The sequence below is a fragment of the Colias philodice genome, chromosome 7 (assembly GCF_061535455.1).
Source record: "Colias philodice isolate Cphi_HAF_F1 chromosome 7, ilColPhil1 Martin Lab GWU primary, whole genome shotgun sequence".
Taxonomy (NCBI): domain Eukaryota; kingdom Metazoa; phylum Arthropoda; class Insecta; order Lepidoptera; family Pieridae; genus Colias; species Colias philodice.
Window position 1 is genome coordinate 9,111,962 of NC_143092.1, and position 21,976 is coordinate 9,133,937.

The 21,976-nt window shown below is 34.2% G+C and overlaps 3 protein-coding genes and 1 long non-coding RNA gene across 4 annotated transcripts; 1 reads left to right on the forward strand and 3 right to left on the reverse strand.

The window, feature by feature from the left end:
* Window positions 1-1,461: 1,461 nt before the first annotated feature.
* LOC149487253 (uncharacterized) lies at window positions 1,462-2,453 on the reverse strand. Its single transcript, XR_016315851.1, has 3 exons — window positions 2,267-2,453; window positions 2,082-2,143; window positions 1,462-2,007 (listed from the first exon to the last, which is right to left on the reverse strand). It is a non-coding gene; the product is annotated as an uncharacterized LOC149487253 (long non-coding RNA).
* A 5,082-nt stretch (window positions 2,454-7,535) lies between these two features.
* Window positions 7,536-11,325, forward strand: LOC149487254 (ADP-dependent glucokinase). The gene is made up of 4 exons (XM_089697547.1): window positions 7,536-8,066; window positions 8,357-8,799; window positions 9,263-10,594; window positions 10,715-11,325. The coding sequence occupies exons 1-3, from the start codon at window positions 7,732-7,734 to the stop codon at window positions 9,952-9,954; spliced, it is 1,470 nt and encodes a 489-aa protein (XP_089553673.1). The 5' UTR covers window positions 7,536-7,731; the 3' UTR covers window positions 9,955-10,594; window positions 10,715-11,325.
* Window positions 11,137-12,456, reverse strand: Rrp47 (Ribosomal RNA processing 47). The gene has a single exon (XM_089697548.1). The coding sequence runs from the start codon at window positions 12,270-12,272 to the stop codon at window positions 11,826-11,828; it is 447 nt and encodes a 148-aa protein (XP_089553674.1). The 5' UTR covers window positions 12,273-12,456; the 3' UTR covers window positions 11,137-11,825.
* A 5,718-nt stretch (window positions 12,457-18,174) lies between these two features.
* On the reverse strand, window positions 18,175-21,797 carry Rpn2 (Regulatory particle non-ATPase 2). The gene is made up of 2 exons (XM_089697549.1): window positions 21,132-21,797; window positions 18,175-20,789 (listed from the first exon to the last, which is right to left on the reverse strand). Exons 1-2 carry the CDS (start codon window positions 21,649-21,651, stop codon window positions 18,310-18,312), a joined length of 3,000 nt encoding a protein of 999 aa, XP_089553675.1. The 5' UTR covers window positions 21,652-21,797; the 3' UTR covers window positions 18,175-18,309.
* Between the last annotated feature and the right edge of the window lie 179 nt (window positions 21,798-21,976).

Genomic DNA, 21,976 nt, shown 5'->3' on the forward strand with positions numbered 1-21,976 from the left:
TTTATAATACTTTTTAGAATTTAATAATTAATCTCGTGCGTGCATGTCCCAATTATAAACTTTTAATGATCGTATGTTCGATTTATGATTTCTACGTCCCAATGCTAATACATACATAGATTGAAACAGTTCCTATTCTTGGTTAATTTTCAAGTTAACTTTAAAGCTAAAAGCAACTTGCTAGAAAAATAAAATCACGTGCAATATTAGACAATAAAAACCGTAAGTTCCTTAACCTTTTTACGGATAATAATATTTTAATAATTAACGCAATCATAGAGCGTGAAGCGATTAAAATTAGATCTAGTACCGAACATGAACTTTTTAAAGAAGATTTTATTATTTTTATAAGCATAAATAAATGTGTATGGTATAATTATTTTTAAATTCAAAAATTATTTTTATATTTTCTTAAGTTGTACAGGTTACATGAATAGGTATAACCAAAATCAAGTTTGCACCTTACATTACAATATTTTGCACAAATTATTTTTTGAAGAATGAAAGAATGTTAGTTTTTTGTTTCACTACAAAACTTATTTAACGTTTAACAAAAAACTAACATGATTAGACCTCGTTTAATTTAAGACGATACACAAAAAAAAATCCACTGCTTGGCGGGCGGAGTCTAATAGCTCGCTATCGCGAACGCGGGTGTGCGCGAAGTCATTCTTGCAAACTCGCCGCGCTGCCGCTGGCCGACTCGGGACAAACATGTATGGAGTCGTCATACAGTTATAATATTGTTATACATTTATTCAATTGTTGATTTATTGGTTTTATTTTCTTGCTTATAAACAAATAATCTTCTTTCCAACAACTACTTAGACATTATTAATAATTATTATTATTTCGTAATGTTTACTTTATTACAAAATAATACAGGTTATAAATAATCTTTAAAATAACAAAAAATATTGTTACTCTGAAAAAATGAAATGGTAATCAATAACGCGGACTACTGAATTGATTTAGATAGAATTTGATGCTGACGTAGATATTACATTATGCCCAGAAATGAAAGGTACTATTTCTGAAAGAAGTTATAAACCCTAATTCTTCTCAGTCAAAGTCAAGAGTGGAAGATATCACTAATACAGTAAAACTGATGCGAAACTTTGGATGTTAATTTGTATATTTTTTTGTTAGTTGTTACTTAATCACGTAAAGACTACATTACCAATTTTGATAAAATATAGCTAATTGCCTGGATTTACACATAGGATACTTTTTATCCGAACTGAACACTTCTGTGGGATAAAACAGGATTCACGATATAAACTTATTCCAAGCGGGCAAAGCCGCGGTCGGAATGATATTTTTTTAAATAGAAAAATTGTTTTAAAAAAAACACAAAATATATTGACGCATGTATTTATTTTTTGCACTCTATTATAATTGTAATTATTCATTACAAATAATCAAAATAAAATAGCCAGAACAAAGTTAGGCCCTGGTAGGTACAGCAATGTGAGACGAACACTATTTATACCAATAATAATGTATTATAAACATTAAATTAAGTTTACAACAAAAATACATAATATTAGCTAATGTGAAAACGAATCAACCAATCATCCCACAACAATGAAATGTGCACACAAATATTCATCCAAATCGGTTCATGTGATTAGGAGGAGTGACTGCAGCGCCATCTTCCGGGCCCAATTGTGTTTCCAGATCACCCAGGAACTCAATTTAATATACTTACACAAAATTTTTCGAAATTAAAACTCACATTACTATGTAAATATGAATATAAACCTATTTTAGTACTAAGCAATTTCCCGCACAGGTGTAGTAAGTATAAATTAAATAAATATCAACATCAAATTCTTTATACAACATACTTATCTACCACCTACTAAGAAATGTAATTCTTGAAATTTTTTCGTATTTTTTTTAAATATAATACTACTCCAATGAGCTCCTGTTCCATATTATGTCCGCCATACTTCCACTAAATTCACCATGATTTTTTATTTCTTTGCACTTTGTTGCTTTTTGCTAAAAATGGAATCATGCGATAAAACCAGTAGAACGTTGATAACATACATTTTTGACTGAATAAAGGTACTTACGAAGGAGTGGGTTCACATTGTGAACAATCAGTGGGTTTATTTTCCTTCTGGATTCCGGATTTCTGAAAAGATTATCTATGCTATAAATGAAAAAAATCTTACACATTCGTTATGTACTTAAAACAGGGGTACATATCAAACATCGTCTATAATACAATTATCATCAAATTTAAAATAAAACCAACTTCTTCATTAATTTGTTCCAATTGTAAGCATTCTTTTTTCTCCAACCTTTATGTTTCTTCTTCTTATTTTCTTTATTGTCCCCATTTGTCTCATTTTGTCTTATCGTGTTGTCACCCTTTTTTACGATTGCGCGAGCGACACAAGTTCCCCGTGTGACGGCCGTAGCGGGAATGACTCGTGCAGCGATCGGGGTAGGAAGGTACAGGGCGGCTCTCGCTATATTGGCTGGTCGCGCGCTAATTTCAAGTATTTCTTGTTAATTTCAAAACCATCGCATATTTCAAAATTCTAAATCGGTAGACGTATAGGTTGTATATTTTATAGTTAATATCCAAAAAGTCGTAACTTTACGTTTGTTATTTTGAAGATGCCAGAGATTATAAAAAAATAACAATGAGAACTTTGTATTTTTTTTCTATCGAGAAAATATCATGGAATCATGTTTCTAAAACGGTAGACGTATTGTGTTACTATTGAACTTTCTTGTCAAGAATTTTCATCACGACAACTTTAATAATATAAAAATTACGAAGGTTTGAAAAGGGCCGTAAATGTTAGAAAATTTAATTCATCACCTTAATTATTTAGTTAGTTATTTAAACAACGTGGCATGGAATTGATTCAGCAAAAAATTCGCCCAAGGCATTACAGCCAAATAGAGTTAATTAGCAATGCAATAGATTATTTCCATTTACGTAAAAATATGCAAATTACCTTTGAATCTTCTTTATCGCTGGATTCCATCAGAAAACACGGTCTACAAACATTAATTGCGAAATAAAAGAAAAAATATTTAAATAACATTTATTTAACCAAAGGTTGTAACTACATATACATTTTTTCTCAGAAAACCTAAAAAAGGAAAAATCTTCTGAATTTAGGTACTGCATATTTGAAAAAGCGGTAGTTTAAACTTTAAACTGTATACATTTATTTAAACGATCAATTTATATGCATGTTAATTACTTTAAGAGCTTAATTTAAGTCGCCATATTATGTTTTAATTCTTGAGCTTCTATTTTTTATATGATGCTGACCTCAAACTCAAAACACTTATAAAGCCTATTCTATTTCTCGGCGTTATCAAAACGTATGATTTATAGGTACCTAGTTAAACAATACCACACATCTTAATATGTATTGATATAACTAATGTTAAATGCTTTCGATTAATAAAAAAAATGTCTTATCTAAATTGAAAATCGAATTTTAATCAATAAATAAAACATACTTTGCACAATTAACCTACGATTTCAAAATCCTATGTCTGTAACGACTAAAATTTATTAAATCACACGATTTTTATGGTTGCCTGGAAGAGATTGCTTTTAAGCAATAAGGCCGCCTATTGTACACTTTCCAATTTTATGTATTCTCTTATTTTAAATTCCTGTTATATGTACAATAAAGTGTCATAAATAAATAAATAAATAAATAAAAGATTTATAAAGAATAAATAAATAAAAGATAAATTGATGAAAGCATCCTGTGACAGGACTAAAGATATGTCTCGAGAATTCCAGAAGCTACTAATTGGGAGACTCAAGGTTGTTTACAAATCATTTTCCAACGTCTTACCTATATACAAAAACTGCTATGTTACTTCTCGATTATTTTTTAGCCTTTAAAATGTATGAGCATTCAAAAAATCCAGGCAAAAACCCACCTAGTCACGTCTACAGGATTTCTGTTCACAGTATATCATATTTTTCTCGGTTCTAATGACGCGTTCAGATCAGAAAACGGTTTTCAACGCATAACTAACACGATTCGCGTATTAATTTGTTTTTTCGATGCGTTTACCGTTAATTAAGGTGATACTGATTGATTGAAGTCATAATCAGGCATCAGCTGACAATTACGAGTAAAATATGTGCCATTCATACATGTTGGTCGTAATGATCTGTATTATTTGATATATATTCAGGTATGTTGGTCCTGAAAATAAGCTGATTAAGATAAAAAAGTATCTAAGCTTAAAAATTATTATGTATCTACCTAATACGTTGGTACTAGGTACTAACTCATCGAGATATAATATGTACTTATTTATTTACTAACGCAGGTGTCTGACACATTGTGCTAAAACTATTATTAGCTATAAAAAAAAATTACTTGAAGTATAAAATCAATTCATAAGTTTTATGTAAAATTCCATAGCCATTTTCATTATTCTGAGCACAATCTTAACAAGACCTGAATCGAGGTGAGAAGACTCAGGGCTACGAGATAGACATCTTCCTCTAATGCTGCAGAGGTGATATCTGTTTGTTTGTACCCGACTACGTAAGAAGAAGGGATTTGTTTATCGAGTGTAACTAAGTACATATGTATAATGTATATACAGCCCAAACCGCTGCACGGATTTTAACTATGAAGTGTTCTTGTAGGTTATCATCGTAGGTAATTATAGTAAATATTGACTAGGTAAATAGTAGACTCTACATAAAGTAGCAGTTGGTTTTTTTTTCATTATTACTTATAAGAATTCTTGTTAAAATCTTTTGATTCAGCAATAATGATTTCAAAGAATCTATGTTTAAATATACAGGTAAATAATCTTTTAATATTTTAAAACGTAAGTGCAAAACCAGAAGCTGCTTCGTAGATTTTATGATAATATTTTTATTTCTATTAATCAGTTTGTGTTTGTTCTCACGATGTATTTAATACTTGCAATAGAATCGATTTCAATTGAATAATGATAGGCGTTTACAGCTTTCCCACTATTTGAAATAAACTTAATTAACCTCAATTAATAGTTCAGTGAAAACACTCAGCCTGTAGGGGAAACGGTTGAATGTGTTGAAATTACAACCAAAAATGTCCTATGTACATACTTAGGTATACACCGTGTATGAAATTGCCTTTACTTGGGCGATTTCGTATCTTATCCCAGTTAGATACATATATGTAGGTACCTATTATTATTTTTAATACGCGGGCACGCGGCGCCACGAAAATCTAATTCAAATATTTTATACCGGTATACAAATATAAGTATGTATTACATATTGATGTACACTGAATAAATAAATTATATTTTAGACTAGCTTTCCGCCCGCGGCTTCGCCCGCTTTGTCTAAAACATAATAAATAACATAGAAGCTCTTGAATCACTCTCTATTTAAAAAAGCCGCATCAAAATCCGTTGCGTAGTTTTAAGTTTTAAACATCTACTAACATAGGGACATAGGGACAGAGAAAGCGACTTTGTTTTATATCTACATAGTAGTGATAGTGATGATGATAACATAAAATGATGAATTGAAAGCTTTACTTTATTGTATTTGCTATTAACTAGTTAATGGATTTGCTATTAATTAAAAAGTACCTAATCCAATCATTTATCATGTACATAGATATTATTTAAGTACTTGGATATTTTACGGACTAAAGTACTGCAAATAACGATTATATAATTATTAAATCCATTGGCCATAGACAATACAAAAAGCATGAATCAACTATTCACCTATATCCAATACGACCTTCTATTAAAACTTAAATAACAGTTTATCGATTGACTTCTATAAAAGGTAATTCGGTTTAGTTTCACACACGAGATGTTTGCTTGATTTATTCTGAGTAATACTTGATTTGATATATATTTAGAGGGAGTGTCGGACATTTGTAATAAACGTTTATATGGCGCCACTTCAACTGGATTACTGGACGATATTTTGTAATAAATAACTTCAGAGATGTTTTAAACCTACTTCAGTCTTCATTAGAAGTAGATATTTATGTGTATAAAAAAAGCATTTGAATGATAAACGTAATTCAAACAATACAGTAGTTAGTGTATTTTGAAAAAAGCAATGTAGATAATTGGCATTATTGGGTATTTCACCTCCCAATTCCTGTTTCATTATTTTGGAAATATTTACCTAGTCATCATCAGCAGCATTTTTATACATTAGGTGCGCCGTGTCTATTGCAACTTGAAAGGGCTTCTAAAGACAATTTGAATATGTAAGTATCTTAAAAATTTTATAACATTTTTGATAAATAATAAGTAGGTAGGTAGGTATATCGCTATAATACTAAGGTATAATTTTTCGCCATAAAGCCATAAATTTACTAAAATTAACCTCTTTTGTTAAATTAATTGAATGCACGAATTAAGGCATGAATTGATAAAATTAACAATACTACTTTTCGTAACCTAATTAAGATTTCATAAGTACCTACCTACTATAGCAGTATAACGACATTACACAAGAAACTGTGCAGTAAAACTATCATAGAGTAATATAATATATACGGGTAAAACTATGTACAAGTACTTGAAAAAAATAAATCAATTTTGAGGAAACGGTGTCGCAAATTAGCGATAAAGTGATCAATCAATCAGTTGGATCATAAAACAGTCTATGAGTACTTCTTTGGTCAATCGCCATATAAGGCATAGGTGCCACTATTGAATCTAGTCGTGAACTGAGTCACGTATATACTTATAGTCCTGTGAATAATATACTGATATTAGTTATATTTTGAACTAAACATATTTATAACCATATCGTGCCCTTTAAAGGTCGTCTGCTACAAGTTGCAATAATCAACGAAGCATAATGAAGCGGCTGTTTCAATAGGACGGATAAAACATCCAACATCCCACTATTATACTGTAAAATGTAAATCATCTCACATCAAAATACATGTACATACATATTCTGAATGAATTCAAATCTTACGACCGAAAACTTACCTAAACTTACTATTCATTGTAATAATTATTAATATTGCTAGGTAGGAGTACACAGTACTGTGGTTGGTACTGTGGTAGGTACTACTATATTACTTGCTCTGTGGTAGGTACATATACAAAATAAAATACTTAATCTTCTTATATATAAAAATGAATCGCAAAATGTGTTGGTAAGCGCATAACTCGAGAACGGCTGAACCGATTTCGATAATTCTTTTTTTATTATATTCCTTGAAGTACGAGGATGGTTCTTATGTAGAGAAAACGTAAACATGTACCACGGGCGAAGCCGGGGCGGACCGCTAGTATACAATCAATATGAAAGAAAAGTATAGGTAGTTTTTTCGTTTTTGTATCTAGGTACTTGTGGTTTCATAGAATTATATCTTTTACACGCCGAAAATATCATATTGTATTGATTTATCCAAGCATATTAAAAATTACGGAAAAAATGCCAATGGGCTAATTAAAATTTTTAAGCCCCAAGAAAAAAAAACTACGCACACGACACGACATTTAAAAAATAATAGACAATAATTTGACAGTCGTGAGAGATGTCAGCTGACGTTGACACAAGTCAAAATTAGGAGTTGCGTTGTCAGCCAAGTGGAGTGTTTTTCATTGAAACAATAAAATCATCAAATTCATTATTTACGCATTAAAATTAAAATGAGATGACGTGAATCGTTAACAATAAAACAGACCTGTACAATACATTCCAGTTACTTATCCATTCATATATAATTAGCAACAATGGCCGGAACGCCGATCAAATTAGGTTCGATTCTATCTTTCTGTATTGTGTTATATGCAGTGTATTATAGGAAGAATGATATTGGCGACGTAAGGTTATCTCCAGTAAAGGAGCACCTATTGTTTTTGGAGAAGGAAAATTCGGTTGGTGTCGGTATAAATCAGCCGAAAGTCGCGCTCGGTTATGGGGCTTGTCATGATTTATTTGTTAATGCAACAGCATTATTGGACCACAGGGACTTGAAGGGGGCTCCCGATCATTTCAACGAAATAACTACTAAGCAGGAATTCTTGAAAAGCTTTGCCTATTTTTTCAAACATGGAGCTGCAGCAGAGTGAGTATTTCAAGTTATCTAAAGCTTATTGTTATTCACAAAAGGTATAAAATTTATTCGAAATTATTAAAAATTGCTGCTGACTTATATGGAATATAATCTGATCTATATGTATCTTAAATATATTATATTTGAACAATTGATTTGACATTAAATAAAAAAATATTTGTATTAAGAATCTTTTTCGTATTGATAATACAAAATTCTTATCATATAGTATAAGAACTTTATTGCATGATCATAAAGTAACAAAATTCTTTAATACTCAAGTGATAATTTTTGAATTCCAGGCGATTCATGTCCAACAGTGAACTATTTGACGAATTAGTGGAACAAGCATTAAAATTATCAGATACAAGATGGGCGATTGGCGGCAATGCTCCATTGATGGCGAAACGATTCTTCATGGAAGGCTGGAAAGTGTTGCTAGCCGCAAAAATGAGTAACAAACTCAAAGCCTACATTCCAAAAGAAATTGAAATAGTTGGCGGTGAACCAAATGAAGAAGTAAAAGACGATATACACATGATACTCGAGTACAAGGCTGATGAACGATTTGGGGCATATAAATCTCCCCGAGCGAATAGATATATTATGCATAATGATGAGAATAATCCTCTGTTAAGTTCATTGGAGAAGTTTGGTGAACATTTGGTGAAGTTCACACCAAATCTCCTTGTTATAAGCGGGCTACAAATGATGGATAATTTTCCGTTTAAACAGAATGGAAGAGGTAAACCAAGTTTTGATTATGTATCTTATACTTCTCTTGCATACAAAACAAAATAACTATAAGTTAATTCCAATTTTCGTCTACCTTTTTGCATTTTTTTTTACTTGAAAATTATGAGAAAGAGCAACAAACATCCACTCATTCTCACAAAAATAAATACCTAATTGGATATTTTTGACAGCTAGGTCTAAACTGCATTTTTTAGATATTTGAAAGCAATATGGAAAATATTTTAAACTGTTATCTGCCACCTTTTGTAAAATATTCCGTTTATATGTAATTTAGAAAAAAAAAATGTAATAGTTTAAAGTTATTTCGTTGCATGTAATTTATTAGAATGTTGTTTTAAAAAAAAGTAATTTATGAGATTTGAATCCAATAAATTGTATCAAAAATCAATGTTTCTGAAAATGCTTTAATCCTACACACAATATTATATAAAAAAAAACCTTTTATATTCCAGATTTGAGAGCAGAAAGATTATATCTAGTCAAGGAACAAATTCTATCACAGCCTCTCAACACACTCTCACATTTCGAAATGGCAAGCTACGTAGACTTGGAACTTCTCATGCATTTGACTACAAAAGTATTACCATTTGTTGACTCGGTAGGAATGAACGAACAAGAGCTCTCCAATTTATACAACGTACTAGAATACGGCGAAGTTATGGTGGTCGCCGACTCTAACCCACGTGTAGCGACTGCATTGGACCAAATGCGAAAAACATTCCATCTCATACGTCAGAAAAATATAGAATTCAATAGCAAAAGAAAAATTACGCGTATCCACGTGCACACATTAGCGTACCAAGCTATTTTAACAGTAAAGAACTCAGATTGGAAACGGACAGAGGCTGCGGCTGCTAAAGCCTCATTGACCGCACACAGATATGTTTGCAACAGTCAGAAAATATCACTTGATAAGTCCAAATTATTACTGGATGATAGTTTCTCAACGACAACTGACAATGATAACAATAGTAGAGTGTTCTTCGAGCCGACTAAGCCAGTAGCGTGTTGGGAGGAAGATTTAGATGGGGATAAGGTGGAAATTTGTGTAGCGCCAGTACTTATATGTACAGAGGCTCAGCTGACTGCAGGCGCAGGGGATAACATATCAGCAGCTGGTTTAGTTTTACAGGTGGAGAAATGATATTAGTCAAAACAAGTTACTAAAGGCTAGAAGTGGGCATGAACTATTTTATGTAAGCAATGAACAAATCAATTTCTAGCAAACCATAGCAATAATAGTGCATATCACATGATTTTTGTCATAAACATTTTTATTGTTAACTAATATATTTTAAAGTTGTTACATACATACAAGATAGACATAATATTTGAATCAATTACAAATAATTTAACTGTTGGGAAGTTTATGCTCACATTGCATGCTGTAAGAGGAATTTAAGTCATTAGTTATTTATTTATTTGCATAAAATTTCGAATTTTTTAATGTGTGCCATGCCACATCTTTGGTAATGCACAAATATTAAAATAAGCTTATTGATATCACTTTATATATTGTCTGTCCTAATTGAATATTAATTATTGTTTTTAATGTTCATTTTACCTGATAGCCTAATAAATAGGCTTACAATTTCCACATTAATTTGTACAAATATGATGATCAATTTTATTGATAGAGATACTTGCCTATTAATAACAACTGATCAAAAATTTATTGAATAAACTATGAATTATTTTATAGCAATAATTGTTTCCTATTTAGATGTAACGTAAAGCAATTTTTGTCTTTGCAATAATTCACTCACTATTGCACTTGGAAGGAGGTTGATCCCGTCCTTGTGCATGTCGCTACCAGGGTGAACCTTCAGTTCACCCCCGCGTCCGCGTTAAAATGTAGAAGCCCTTCTGGCTAACATTGAGAGACACCACAAAAAAAAAAGGAGGTTGATCTAAATTTTAAATTAATATAAAATTTTTCAAAAATTGTGTTTTCCAGTGAAATGTATGAAAATAATATAATTAAGTATGTTTATTTTATTTGCTAGTTTGAAATGTATAGTGTTTCCTCTATTTTTGGGATTAGATGGCACATGGTGAATTTTCGGAAAATGTTATTTGTTTTTATAAGGTAAATGCACAGCTTATCATTGAATTTTTAAAGATTTAGTGGTTAATAATTTGGGGTAGCTTGTTAGCGGATGATGGACCTATTACTTATTACTAGATAAATTTTAGTAATTTAATTATGTTTTCCAAGGGTTAATTTGAAGACCTCTTCTTCAATTGAACAAAATTTTGACAAAATGAGGAAGAAGCTATTATCATTTTTATAGAAACACAATGTTGATAAAATGAAACTACACAATACATTTTTTTATTTATTCATAGACAAAGAGTTACAATATTGGTATAAATGTTACAGCTAAGATAACTATCGTTATATCTTACACTATGAAATGATTTATGTTAATTTATAAACCCCATAAACTCCAAACATTCCTTGGGACAAATTATACACTCCAATGGCTTTTTATTAAATCAATATGTTCTTATATAGTTGTTTTATTATTTGGTAATTTCCCCAAACTATTTACATATTGGACTAGAATTTGTGAGTTTTTTCCTAGTATTGTATACAAGAATTCATGTACAATAACAACCACAAATACAAATTGTGTATATTATAATTGTGCAGTGATGGGCGGTTTGAAAATTCTATAAATTAATATTTCGTATTACAGGTTACCTAACTAGAATTAGTTAATTTATATCCAAAACATGGATGATGTGTAAAACTAACAATAATTCATCATAACATATACTTAAGACTAATTACTTATATGAGTACACATACACTAATTACTATAAACAAACATATCCAGGCACATCTAGTATGTCTTTATGTTATGTAAATATAATAATTAAAAATTCAAGAGTTAACTCTTGGCAACAAAACTTATTCTAGTGTCTTCAAAAAGACAAAATATAACAAATTAACAATAGATATTCTGATATCTCAGTCTTTAAATAGGTAAATTCTTAAAACAAAATTGCTTAATCATCTGAGAATTTAATTTTTTTGTTTTGCGGCTGGCCTGTTGCGCGATATGGTTCATACAAACCGCTCTTAATGAACCTCTTGGCCGCCTCAATATCCATAGTGGGTCTCTTATCACGATCCTGGACCTCCTGCCATTTTTTAATAGCGGCCTTTACTCGTTGAAGCTCGTGCATTAAAGGAGTCGTTGACGGATCTATTCCCTGTATTCTTAAATGGATCCAGTGCAGAGAATTCAAAGTGAACGCAAGGAACAAATCTAATTCAATTTGTGCCGGTAGTGGCATTTTATCGTATTGTGATTTCAGCGGAAGAAGTTTATCAAGTACTTGTTGAACTTCAATTAGATTCTCCTTGAGATTTTCGCATTTGTTTACGAAATCTTCGTCTTTGGCTAACTCACCATACTTCAGATCCCAGTTTAACTTGGTCGATTGTTCCATGTTTAATACGATAAAAATGAATTTGCTTCAGAAAATTACTTTTTTATCGTTAGATTAAGAACACACTATATCTGCGACACGCTCGAACCAGATGAAATGTTGAAATGCTTAATTCAAATTGCAATTTTCTTCATAACCTCTTGTAACTATAATGCAGTAGGTATGTTCAATGTTGTCAAATGTCAAGTCAACTTGACAGTACCTGATAGCATCTTGACAGTAGCAGTTGGCACAAAATATGCGTAGCGTCGTAGACAGAGTGTCTACGCGTAGCGTAGACGCGGCGCTGCTATCAAAATAACGTTACCAGTAGTATTTAATTCAGATTTCCCCAGAATTAAGGAAATAGATGAGTAATGGGTTATAGAATTACCACTCCGTTGTTTGTGCTGATTGCTAAATATGAATGCTAATTTATTTATTTTACGAAGCAGTATCAAAAATGTAGGGAACAGTTTAAGTATTACTCTATTATGTATAATGGTTTTTTAGCTATTTAGTGCAGTTTTGACGGCGGTGTATGAAGTGTGTGTGTGTTACTCTACACACACATTAGTAAAGTAATTCAATGCAATCCTTCGTTTCATCACAGCCAATATTTAATATTATATAGTTCAAATCATAGTTTAACGGACGGCAACTCATGACCTTTTTATCCAACATGGCCGACGTTTATATCTTCGCCGTAGGACTTTATTCCTGGCACATTTTCTATGGTAATTATTTTCTAAAAAGGGGGATTAACAGACTATAAACATACATTAATTATATTTAGTTTTTTTTTTTATAAAATGTTGTTTTTTAATTGTTCAAATATTCGATAAAGTATTATATAATAAACAACAACGCTGTTCTTTATTTTAAAATTGATTGATATTTAAATGTACAGAACCACTACGGAACCTATTATTTATTATATGCAGAGTGCTTATTATGGTGGAGGTTTTAATTATATTGTTTCTTTCACAATATCTGCTATTATAACTCTAAACTTACAATGCTGAAGGCAAGCTAGCGAAATTCCGTGGTTATCATGTTTCATACATAATATATCCACAGCCTATATCATAATATCAGCCGAATATGTCGGAACGTAAATTTTGCCGCGGAACTTTGATCGCGTTATTTCGACAGTTTGTCTAACTACTATTTCCTCTCCTGATCTTGTCTCCAAGCACGGTCAGTGCACTGCTGATGCTTTCTCTTTCCACGACCTTGTCTTCCTTTCTTACCGTGTTCGTCCTCCGAAAAGAAAGCACATAGACTACAAGCCCGCATAGGACAAAAATATGGGTCAAATGAACCACCAGGGGACATATCTAGAACGATAGCAGAGCAAAAAATAATAAGATTCATCACTATGCCGTCACTTGTAAGCTGTCCAACTGAGTGCAGATGAGAATTGAAAAGTACAGGTAGACTCGGTAAATTTTGGTCATATATTTTTGTACGGCATTCTTAACCATCGATAGATCCATTAAAAATAATAAGAAACCGCTCAGTGCCGTACAAAAATGGTGGTCCACCAAGTCGGAATTTTTATTTAATTTCCGAGAGTTACCGGGGGTAAATTTGGTCATTTGACCATGTACGGCATCTGTGTCATACTATTGCTATACTGCTTTTAATCCATTATTCCACAACGCCGTACAAAAATCATGGGGACAAGGGGAAAAAATCGAGAGTTGCAATCCCCTCTCTTTCCCCACTCCAGGGGGTCATTTGACTAAGTACGGCTTCGGTTCCAAAACATTATCTAGCACTCAAAAGTACTATTAAAAGCAATGCCGTCAAAAAATAATTGTTCTTTTAAATGTATACCAATAATCATCTTAATTTCATCGAATTCTTGATATAAAGAGCTGTAAGGTCATTTGACCCTGTACGGGAACTTTTTTTTTAACATGATATTGTAAAATTCAATTGTTGTATAGTATTGCCGTTCAAAAGAAACCGTTCTAAAAAAAGTTATAGAGAAATGCAAAACCAGAAATTTTGTAAAAGTTTAAACATCGTAGATTAATGAAATATAATAGTTTTCTACACTTTATTCGTTGTTTTAAATAGTATTAACATAGATAAATTAGGAAAAAACGATGCCGTACATTTTTGTGCAGACCACATCTTTTAGGCTGATGAAAGCGACGAAAGCTACAATTTTAAGGGTGCTTTATGGCCATTTGATACAGTACGGCATTAACATATTTTTACCCAACTACGGCAAAGCAAAAGGAGGGTTATGGTTGTTTACAGGTCATGTATGTATGTTCATCTATTCCCTCGTAACTTCTAAACTACTTATCAGAATTCGACAAATGACATATCATTAGAAGCGTCTGAATTGTTCACTGGATAACCAGCGACCAGCTAGCTAATGGCTATATGGGGTTTCACAAAATCTAATGTGGCGCCCTCTAGCGGACAAAACATACAGAGTAAAAAAATAAAGTTAAGATAAATATGCAGTGTTTGGTATCATTTGGAAGCGCTTTACTTGTACATTTTGAATATGTATATATTACTAGCATTTGCTTGTGACTTTACCTGTATTCATGGGCTGATTGCATATAATTCACATCTTTTCGTTCATAGCTTTTTTATTAGTTCATCAATTTAACGGAGTCCATTCCACCTGACTCCGACTTTCCAAGGTGATAATTAACCACCTCGAGCTTCTTAATATTAATGTATATTTATATTTTATTATAAAAATATAAAGCAAACATTTCGTTATATGGATTTTTTTCTTTTTCAGATTTTTCCCCTTTGAACCAACGAAAATGTACGGCACATGAAAAAATATTATCTATGCATAAAATACTTTAAAAATAAATTTATTTCGTGTTGTGTCAAATGACCCCCTGGAGTGGGGAAAGAGAGGGGATTACAACTCTCGATTTTTTCCCCTTGTCCCCATGATTTTTGTACGGCGTTGAGGAATAATGGATTAAAAGCAGTATAGCAATAGTATGACACAGATGCCGTACATGGTCAAATGACCAAATTTACCCCCGGTAACTCTCGGAAATTAAATAAAAATTCCGACTTGGTGGACCACCATTTTTGTACGGCACTGAGCGGTTTCTTATTATTTTTAATGGATCTATCGATGGTTAAGAATGCCGTACAAAAATATATGACCAAAATTTACCGAGTCTACCTGTACTTTTCAATTCTCATCTGCACTCAGTTGGACAGCTTACAAGTGACGGCATAGTGATGAATCTTATTATTTTTTGCTCTGCTATCGTTCTAGATATGTCCCCTGGTGGTTCATTTGACCCATATTTTTGTCCTATGCGGGCTTGTAGTCTAACAAAGTATTGTTACAGCGCAGTTTTCGAGGAATGGATGTTGAGCGTCTGTGTGATGATGCTCAAAAAATTGACTGGTCACCTGTCACATCTGTCAACTGCATAGACTCCAAGGTGTCCGCTTTTAATTTAAGTACTGTTAACACAATTGTACGACAACCATGCACCAATTAAAGCAGTTAAAATTAAGCATTGTCCTGCTCCATGGCTAACAGATGAACTTAGATCCGTTGTTCACAAAAAAAATCTGGCGAAAGCCAAATTTAAACTGAATAACTCGGACTCCAATCGAGAAAAATATAAAGCTATTCGTAATCGCTGTAATACGATGTGTAGAGATGCACAACGACGCCACATTCACAAATCCGTTGAGAGCGGCAACACTTCAGTTACTTGGAAATTCTTAAAAACGCTTGGAGTTGGTAAATCGCAGAATAACTCACTTCCCGTAAATTTAAATTTAGATCACCTTAACAAACATTTCTCATCGTCAATGTCTACTTTGGACTGTAAAACTAAAACCGATACCATTGAACTTCTTTCCACCATGCAAACTCCTGATTCTCCTCCGTTCGTTCTTGTACCTTTCACTGCCAGTGACGTTAAGAAGAATACTTTGGCCATCGCCTCGAATGCCCTCGGCTGTGATGGTATTGGCCGTGCTATGATTCTACCCATTCTTGATATTATCCTTCCCATACTTACCCACATCCTTAATTTCTCCCTATCTTCGAGTTCTTTTCCTCAGACCTGGAAAGATGCGTTCATCATTCCACTCCCTAAAAAAAATAATCCATCTAATTTCTCCGATTTTCGTCCTATTTCCGTTCTCCCATTCCTATCTAAAGTTCTAGAAAGGTTAGTTCATTAACAGCTGTGCTCCTTTCTGAACTATAATTCCCTCTTAGATCCTTTTCAATCAGGGTTTCGGACGGGTCATAGCACGGTTACTGCTCTTGTCAAAGTTACAGAGGATATTCGTATGGCAATGGACAATAAGCAGCTAACTATCCTTGCTCTCCTCGATTTCTCTAATGCCTTCAACACCGTTGACTTTGATATCCTGTTGGCTCTGCTTAGTTCTCTTAACGTATCTCCTGCGGTGGTTGGTTGGTTTCGTAGCTACTTGCAGGGTCGTCGGCAGCGCGTTAGAGTAGATGAATCTTATTCCTCTTGGTCTGATGTTTCTGCTGGCGTACCTCAAGGCGGCGTGTTGTCACCCCTCCTTTTTAGTATTTTTATCAACTCTATTTCTTCTAAATTATCTTCTCTCTACCATCTGTATGCAGACGATCTACAAATTTATACCCATTCGTCAATGGAAAATCTTGAAGAAGCAATTACTCGCATCAACACTGATCTTCAATCCATTGTCGACTGGACTCACGCCTATGGTCTCAAATTAAACCCTGAAAAGACCCAAGTTATAATTTTAGGCAGTTCTCATTTCCTTTCAAAGATTTGTTTTTCGGATTTGGCTCATATTTCAATCGATGGAGTCCCAGTTCCTTATAGTACTTCTGTTAAAAATCTCGGTATTTATATCGATCAAAGCTTGTCTTGGACTGAACACATTAAACAAGTAAGTCGTAAGATTTTTGGAGTTACCTCCTCTTTACGTCGACTGCGCAACTTTTTACCTGTTCCTACGAAGATTGTGCTGGCGCAGTCTCTGTTGCTTTCTATCCTTGATTATGGTGATGCATGCTTTCCAGACCTTAATGAGGAGCTACTTAATAAATTAGAACGACTTCAAAATTTTGCAATCAGATTCATCTTTGGTTTGCGCAAATATGACCATATCTCCGAATATCGCTCGAAACTCAATTGGCTGCCCATCCGACTTCGCCGGAATGCTCACATCCTTTCCCTTCTTTACAATATCCTTTTTGATCCTAGATCCCCATCCTACCTTAAAAACAGATTCGTGTTCTTGGGTTCTTCCCATGAACTCGATCTACGCTCCTTGGACAACCTTACGCTTCGCATGCCCGCTCACAAAACCCGTTTTTACGATGCTTCCTTTACCGTGCAAGCTGTAAGGTTGTGGAACTCGCTCCCATTAAACATCAGGAAAGCTCAATCTATAAGCTCTTTTAAATATCAAGTCAAACAGCATTATCTTCACAACTGACGTTTAAATGTTTCATTCTTTCTTATCTATCTTACTTAGTTACTCTTATCCTGTTCTTTTTCTTTATTCGCTATGTATATTTTAATATTTGTATTTATGTATCTATTTACTACTTTTATTTGCACCTTTTATTATGTTTCGCTATGCTCCTTCTACTTTCCAATTGTTTATTTTTATGCAAACTTTTCCTATATCCTAAGGTTGCCTGGAAGACATCGCTTCTTAGCGATAAGGCCGCCTATTTTGTACCGCTCTAAATTACTTTGTTGTATTTTTTGTTTGATTTTGTTTTGTTTGTGTGTGCAATAAAGTGTTTATTATTATTATTATTATACGTTTAATCTCGTCACAACGAAAATCATCAGCAAAAGGTCCTGTATTATAAAATTATTTTTCAATTGGATCCAACTCATCCGACTCCACATGTTCATAGAATTTTTAATAAAAAACAAAATTTTAAAATCAGAATTATTTATTTGTGAAAATCGAAGCACAATAATTTTGACTTGTTAGTTTTGTGTACTTTTACAATTTATATTCATGTTTATTTCATATAATAATAACACGGTAGTTATAATCAATTAATGTTCTAATCATCTAAGTATTCAAAAGGTTCTGGTGGCTCCGGTTCCTTTTCCTCCTCAGTTTTGGGACCGAAAGCTGCGACCGGTTCAACGAGAACTTGTTCGCCATCGCCAGAGTGATTGAGCATCACAATACCGCCGATGGTCACGTCTTTGAGCGGCGTGTATCCAGATCCGTCGACTACAGAGAGCCCCTTCAATTGTTGACGCATAACCCTGGCAGGATTGCTTAGAATCTCGAAGTTCGGTTCAGGCTCCTTCTTTTCCTTTGTTTCTTTTTCGGCTTCACCTTCTTTCTCTTCCTTCTTCACATCCTTAGAACTAGATGCCTCTTTATCAGACTTTCCGTGAACTGTTATGTTGGGATTTGGTGATTTAGATGGTTTCTTTTCTTCCTCATCGACATCCATTTTAGATGTTGATGATGACGTCAAACTGGATGAACCATCGGTACCGTGCGCGCGCCTTCTCGCTCGCGCTGCAGCGATACTCAATACGGCAGTAGTAACTCTCTCTCTTTCCTCTCGCTTCTTTTCTTCCAATGGAGCTGGATACGCATAGAGTGAAGGCTTCGCGTTCGACTTTAGTTCCAGCTGAGGCATCTTTAAGTCAGAGTTAAGTGCAATAAGGCAGGTTGGAGTAAATGCCAAAGATAGGCAATGGGCCAGTGGGAACCAGTACCAATATTGTGTAAATACCAGCATGCCTACAACAGCCAGCATATTCATATGCCCAGTTCTATTTTGCAGGGAAACTGTCACGTTTCGTCCACCAGCGTCAATTATTCCCTGTGCCAGAATAGCTCCAAACTTAGCCATTACATCTTCATGCTTATTGGAAATCACTTGAGCATAAAGCTGGCGGAAATAGGTCACTTTCGGGCACAATGCTTCAGTTTGTTGGATAAGAATCATGGCCGAAGCAATAAGCGCTCCTTGGCGCACAAAGTTTACGGGATCAAATTTGACCATGGGCTCTAGTAGACCGATTGCTTCACGGTTTCCAGTTCCAGCGCAGGCAATACCCAAAGCCATAGCAGCGCCATAACGGACATGAGGATTGTAAGATTCAGCCAACAGTGACACAACTGATGGACATTGCTCTGGTGTTCTGAACAATAAGAACCCAAGAGCGGTTACAGCTGCCCGACGTACGTCATCATTTACGTCAGATACAGCGACGTGAAGTAGCGTACGGATCGAGTCGTTGTTTCCAGTACCACAGTACGCAGTTGCGATAGTGTAGCAACCAGCGCGACGCAATAAAGGATCCTTATCTCTCAACAACTGCTGAACTAGAGCATCAGCTTCTTCAAGACGTCCATACATCGTAAATGAAATACCGACGGCTAAACCACGCAAGATCTTTTCGTGCTGTGTTTCTTGTGCATATGCAACCATATCTTCAATAGCAGCTGCATGTCTGGAACCCAACATTACCATTCCCATAGCGATACCTGCAGCTTCACCAGTTACAGCATCATCTTGATACAAATTGAACTTCAGTTGTTCATAGACGTCCTGTCTATGTGTACCCATGGCTGCTAATCCAAGACCTAAGCAACCACCATGTCGCACCATTTCATTTTGAGCATCTTTTAATTGTGTTAAAAGATAGTCAATGATGTTTGCACCATGGTTGGCGTGGATCAATCCAAGTGCATAAAGACCACCACCCTCTGAGTAACCTGAAGAAGGGCCAGCTTCTTTAGGTAAATAAGATTGCATTAGAGCAAGTGATTCATTCTCATGACCTCTGTGAATCACACCAAGTGATGCTGTAACAGTAAGTTTGGCCCAATTTGTTGCCCGAGCCAGCCATTCTAAATTATCCCTTAAGAACTGGTCACTTGTTGTTCCTGCATGCATGAATGCATTAGCAATAACTGTTGCTGTGTGGCAAATTGATACTCTGATTGCATCTTTTGTGTTTTTGAGGATGAGCATATCTGCATGATTTGACCTAATTAAGAACTGTAGTTGTAACCCTATTGACACATCACCTCCCAATATTGATATTAATTTTTCTACCCTCTTTTGATGTTCTTTTTCCTCATCATTAAGACTTTCTATATCTCTCTCTGGCTTCTTTGTTTCTTCTGCTGGGGCTTGATCTACTTCCATGGATGCTTCAGGGAAAGGTCCACCTTGAGGTTGAGGTTTACCACCAAGAGCACTGGGAATGGGTGCTGTGACTCTGAGAGCTTGCAATACCCTGCCTAAGAACTGTTGTGTGGCTGAATCGTACAAATCAAACGCAATTTGATATGCCATAAGGACAGATTCTTGAGGTCCATGTGTCAATTTGTCAAGGATTTCAGCCACTGATAGTGGATCTTCAAGGAAAATTAAACATTGGCACATGTTGACATAGTCGGGGATGTTCAAACCCCTGTACAGGCCAACAAGGGATCGGAGGACTGTGCTGCGGAAGCCACGGTTTTGAAGAAGGCTCATCGCCACTTGGAAAGCATACTGAAGCATTCCTGAAATCAAAATAATAGTGCATTAAATTCATGATTTAAATATTTCTAAAAGTTTAATTCTGATGCAAGTAAAAATAATAATACCAATGAAATTTAATGACCAACATTTTCCAAAGTGAATTTTATAATATTTACCTACTCATACTAGTAAAAGTAAGTTAAAAATGTATAGGAAATGTACACTAGCCCTAGCCCATACAAAGTTTTATTTTATATCAGGTTTATGCATTTTTACATTACACTTATTTACATGTTTAACTTCCATGTTCAAACAAAATTTGTTTGAAAATGATTACAGACAAAGGACATAATACATTAAACAAAAGTCATTCATAATATTACCTGGTATATCATCAGATTTCATAATGGACTGTTCGAATACATCCATCCGTCGTGTTTCCAGGGCCAGCCCCAAGGCCTGTCTGTACTGACCATCATCCAAACATCTCTGGAACATACGATTGACTATCGCCTCCAATCTTGGATCGATTGTCTCCGCCGCACTGTCCACGAACAATGCCTTACGTTTCTGTGTATAAAAGTCGATTGCCTTTGCAATAGTAGTGTCCACATACTCGTTCCTTGCGTTGACATCGAAGAGATCACCTGCTCCCAACGCATACGTAAGCGAATCTTCAAAAGCACCCAAGTGGTAGTACACTTTACTCGCTACCAAAGCAGCTAACTGATGCTGCGAAAAGACTTTGTCTTCATGTAAAATCTCGATCTTCTCAATTGATTCAGATATTTCAGGCCAAAATTCATCAACAATGGTATCTAATCTTTTCAGGGCGAACTCCTTCACTTCGTGCATCGGTTCATCCAGCAGGGATATTATCCCCGCAGCTGAGGTAATATTCATTTTAGAAGTTTTAAATTTACACTGTCTTCTAAATAATATTGTTTCACCTTTGTATCACTAAATAAACTTTCGGCGATCTTCAGAAATCTATTCACATTTCACGATGAATTGACAAATTTGTTTGACCCAGACACAGACATCAAATAAGATTCCGTAGAGTAACAGATTATAAAATTTGTCCTCTAGCTAGGCATAAACACGGCAAAAAAAATACACGTCTTATTGATTTTCATAAATTTCTTTATTTAAAAAATCTAAGGTTCTTTCTTTCGTTGTTAATTCAATAAATTGAACTATTAATAACTTTAATAAGTAGGTATACGTA

What these genes read in the sequence shown, in the direction of transcription:
- Rrp47 (XM_089697548.1), bottom strand. Translation starts at nt 12,272, where the DNA reads ATGGAACAATCGACCAAGTTAAACTGGGATCTGAAGTATGGTGAGTTA.
- LOC149487254 (XM_089697547.1), top strand. Translation starts at nt 7,732, where the DNA reads ATGGCCGGAACGCCGATCAAATTAGGTTCGATTCTATCTTTCTGTATT. An exon ending in AAACATGGAGCTGCAGCAGA is followed by an intron (nt 8,067 to 8,356) that starts GTGAGTATTTCA and finishes TTTGAATTCCAG; the next exon opens with GCGATTCATGTCCAACAGTG. An exon ending in GTTTAAACAGAATGGAAGAG is followed by an intron (nt 8,800 to 9,262) that starts GTAAACCAAGTT and finishes TTTATATTCCAG; the next exon opens with ATTTGAGAGCAGAAAGATTA.
- Rpn2 (XM_089697549.1), bottom strand. Translation starts at nt 21,651, where the DNA reads ATGAATATTACCTCAGCTGCGGGGATAATATCCCTGCTGGATGAACCG. An exon ending in GAAATCTGATGATATACCAG is followed by an intron (nt 20,790 to 21,131) that starts GTAATATTATGA and finishes TTTTGATTTCAG; the next exon opens with GAATGCTTCAGTATGCTTTC.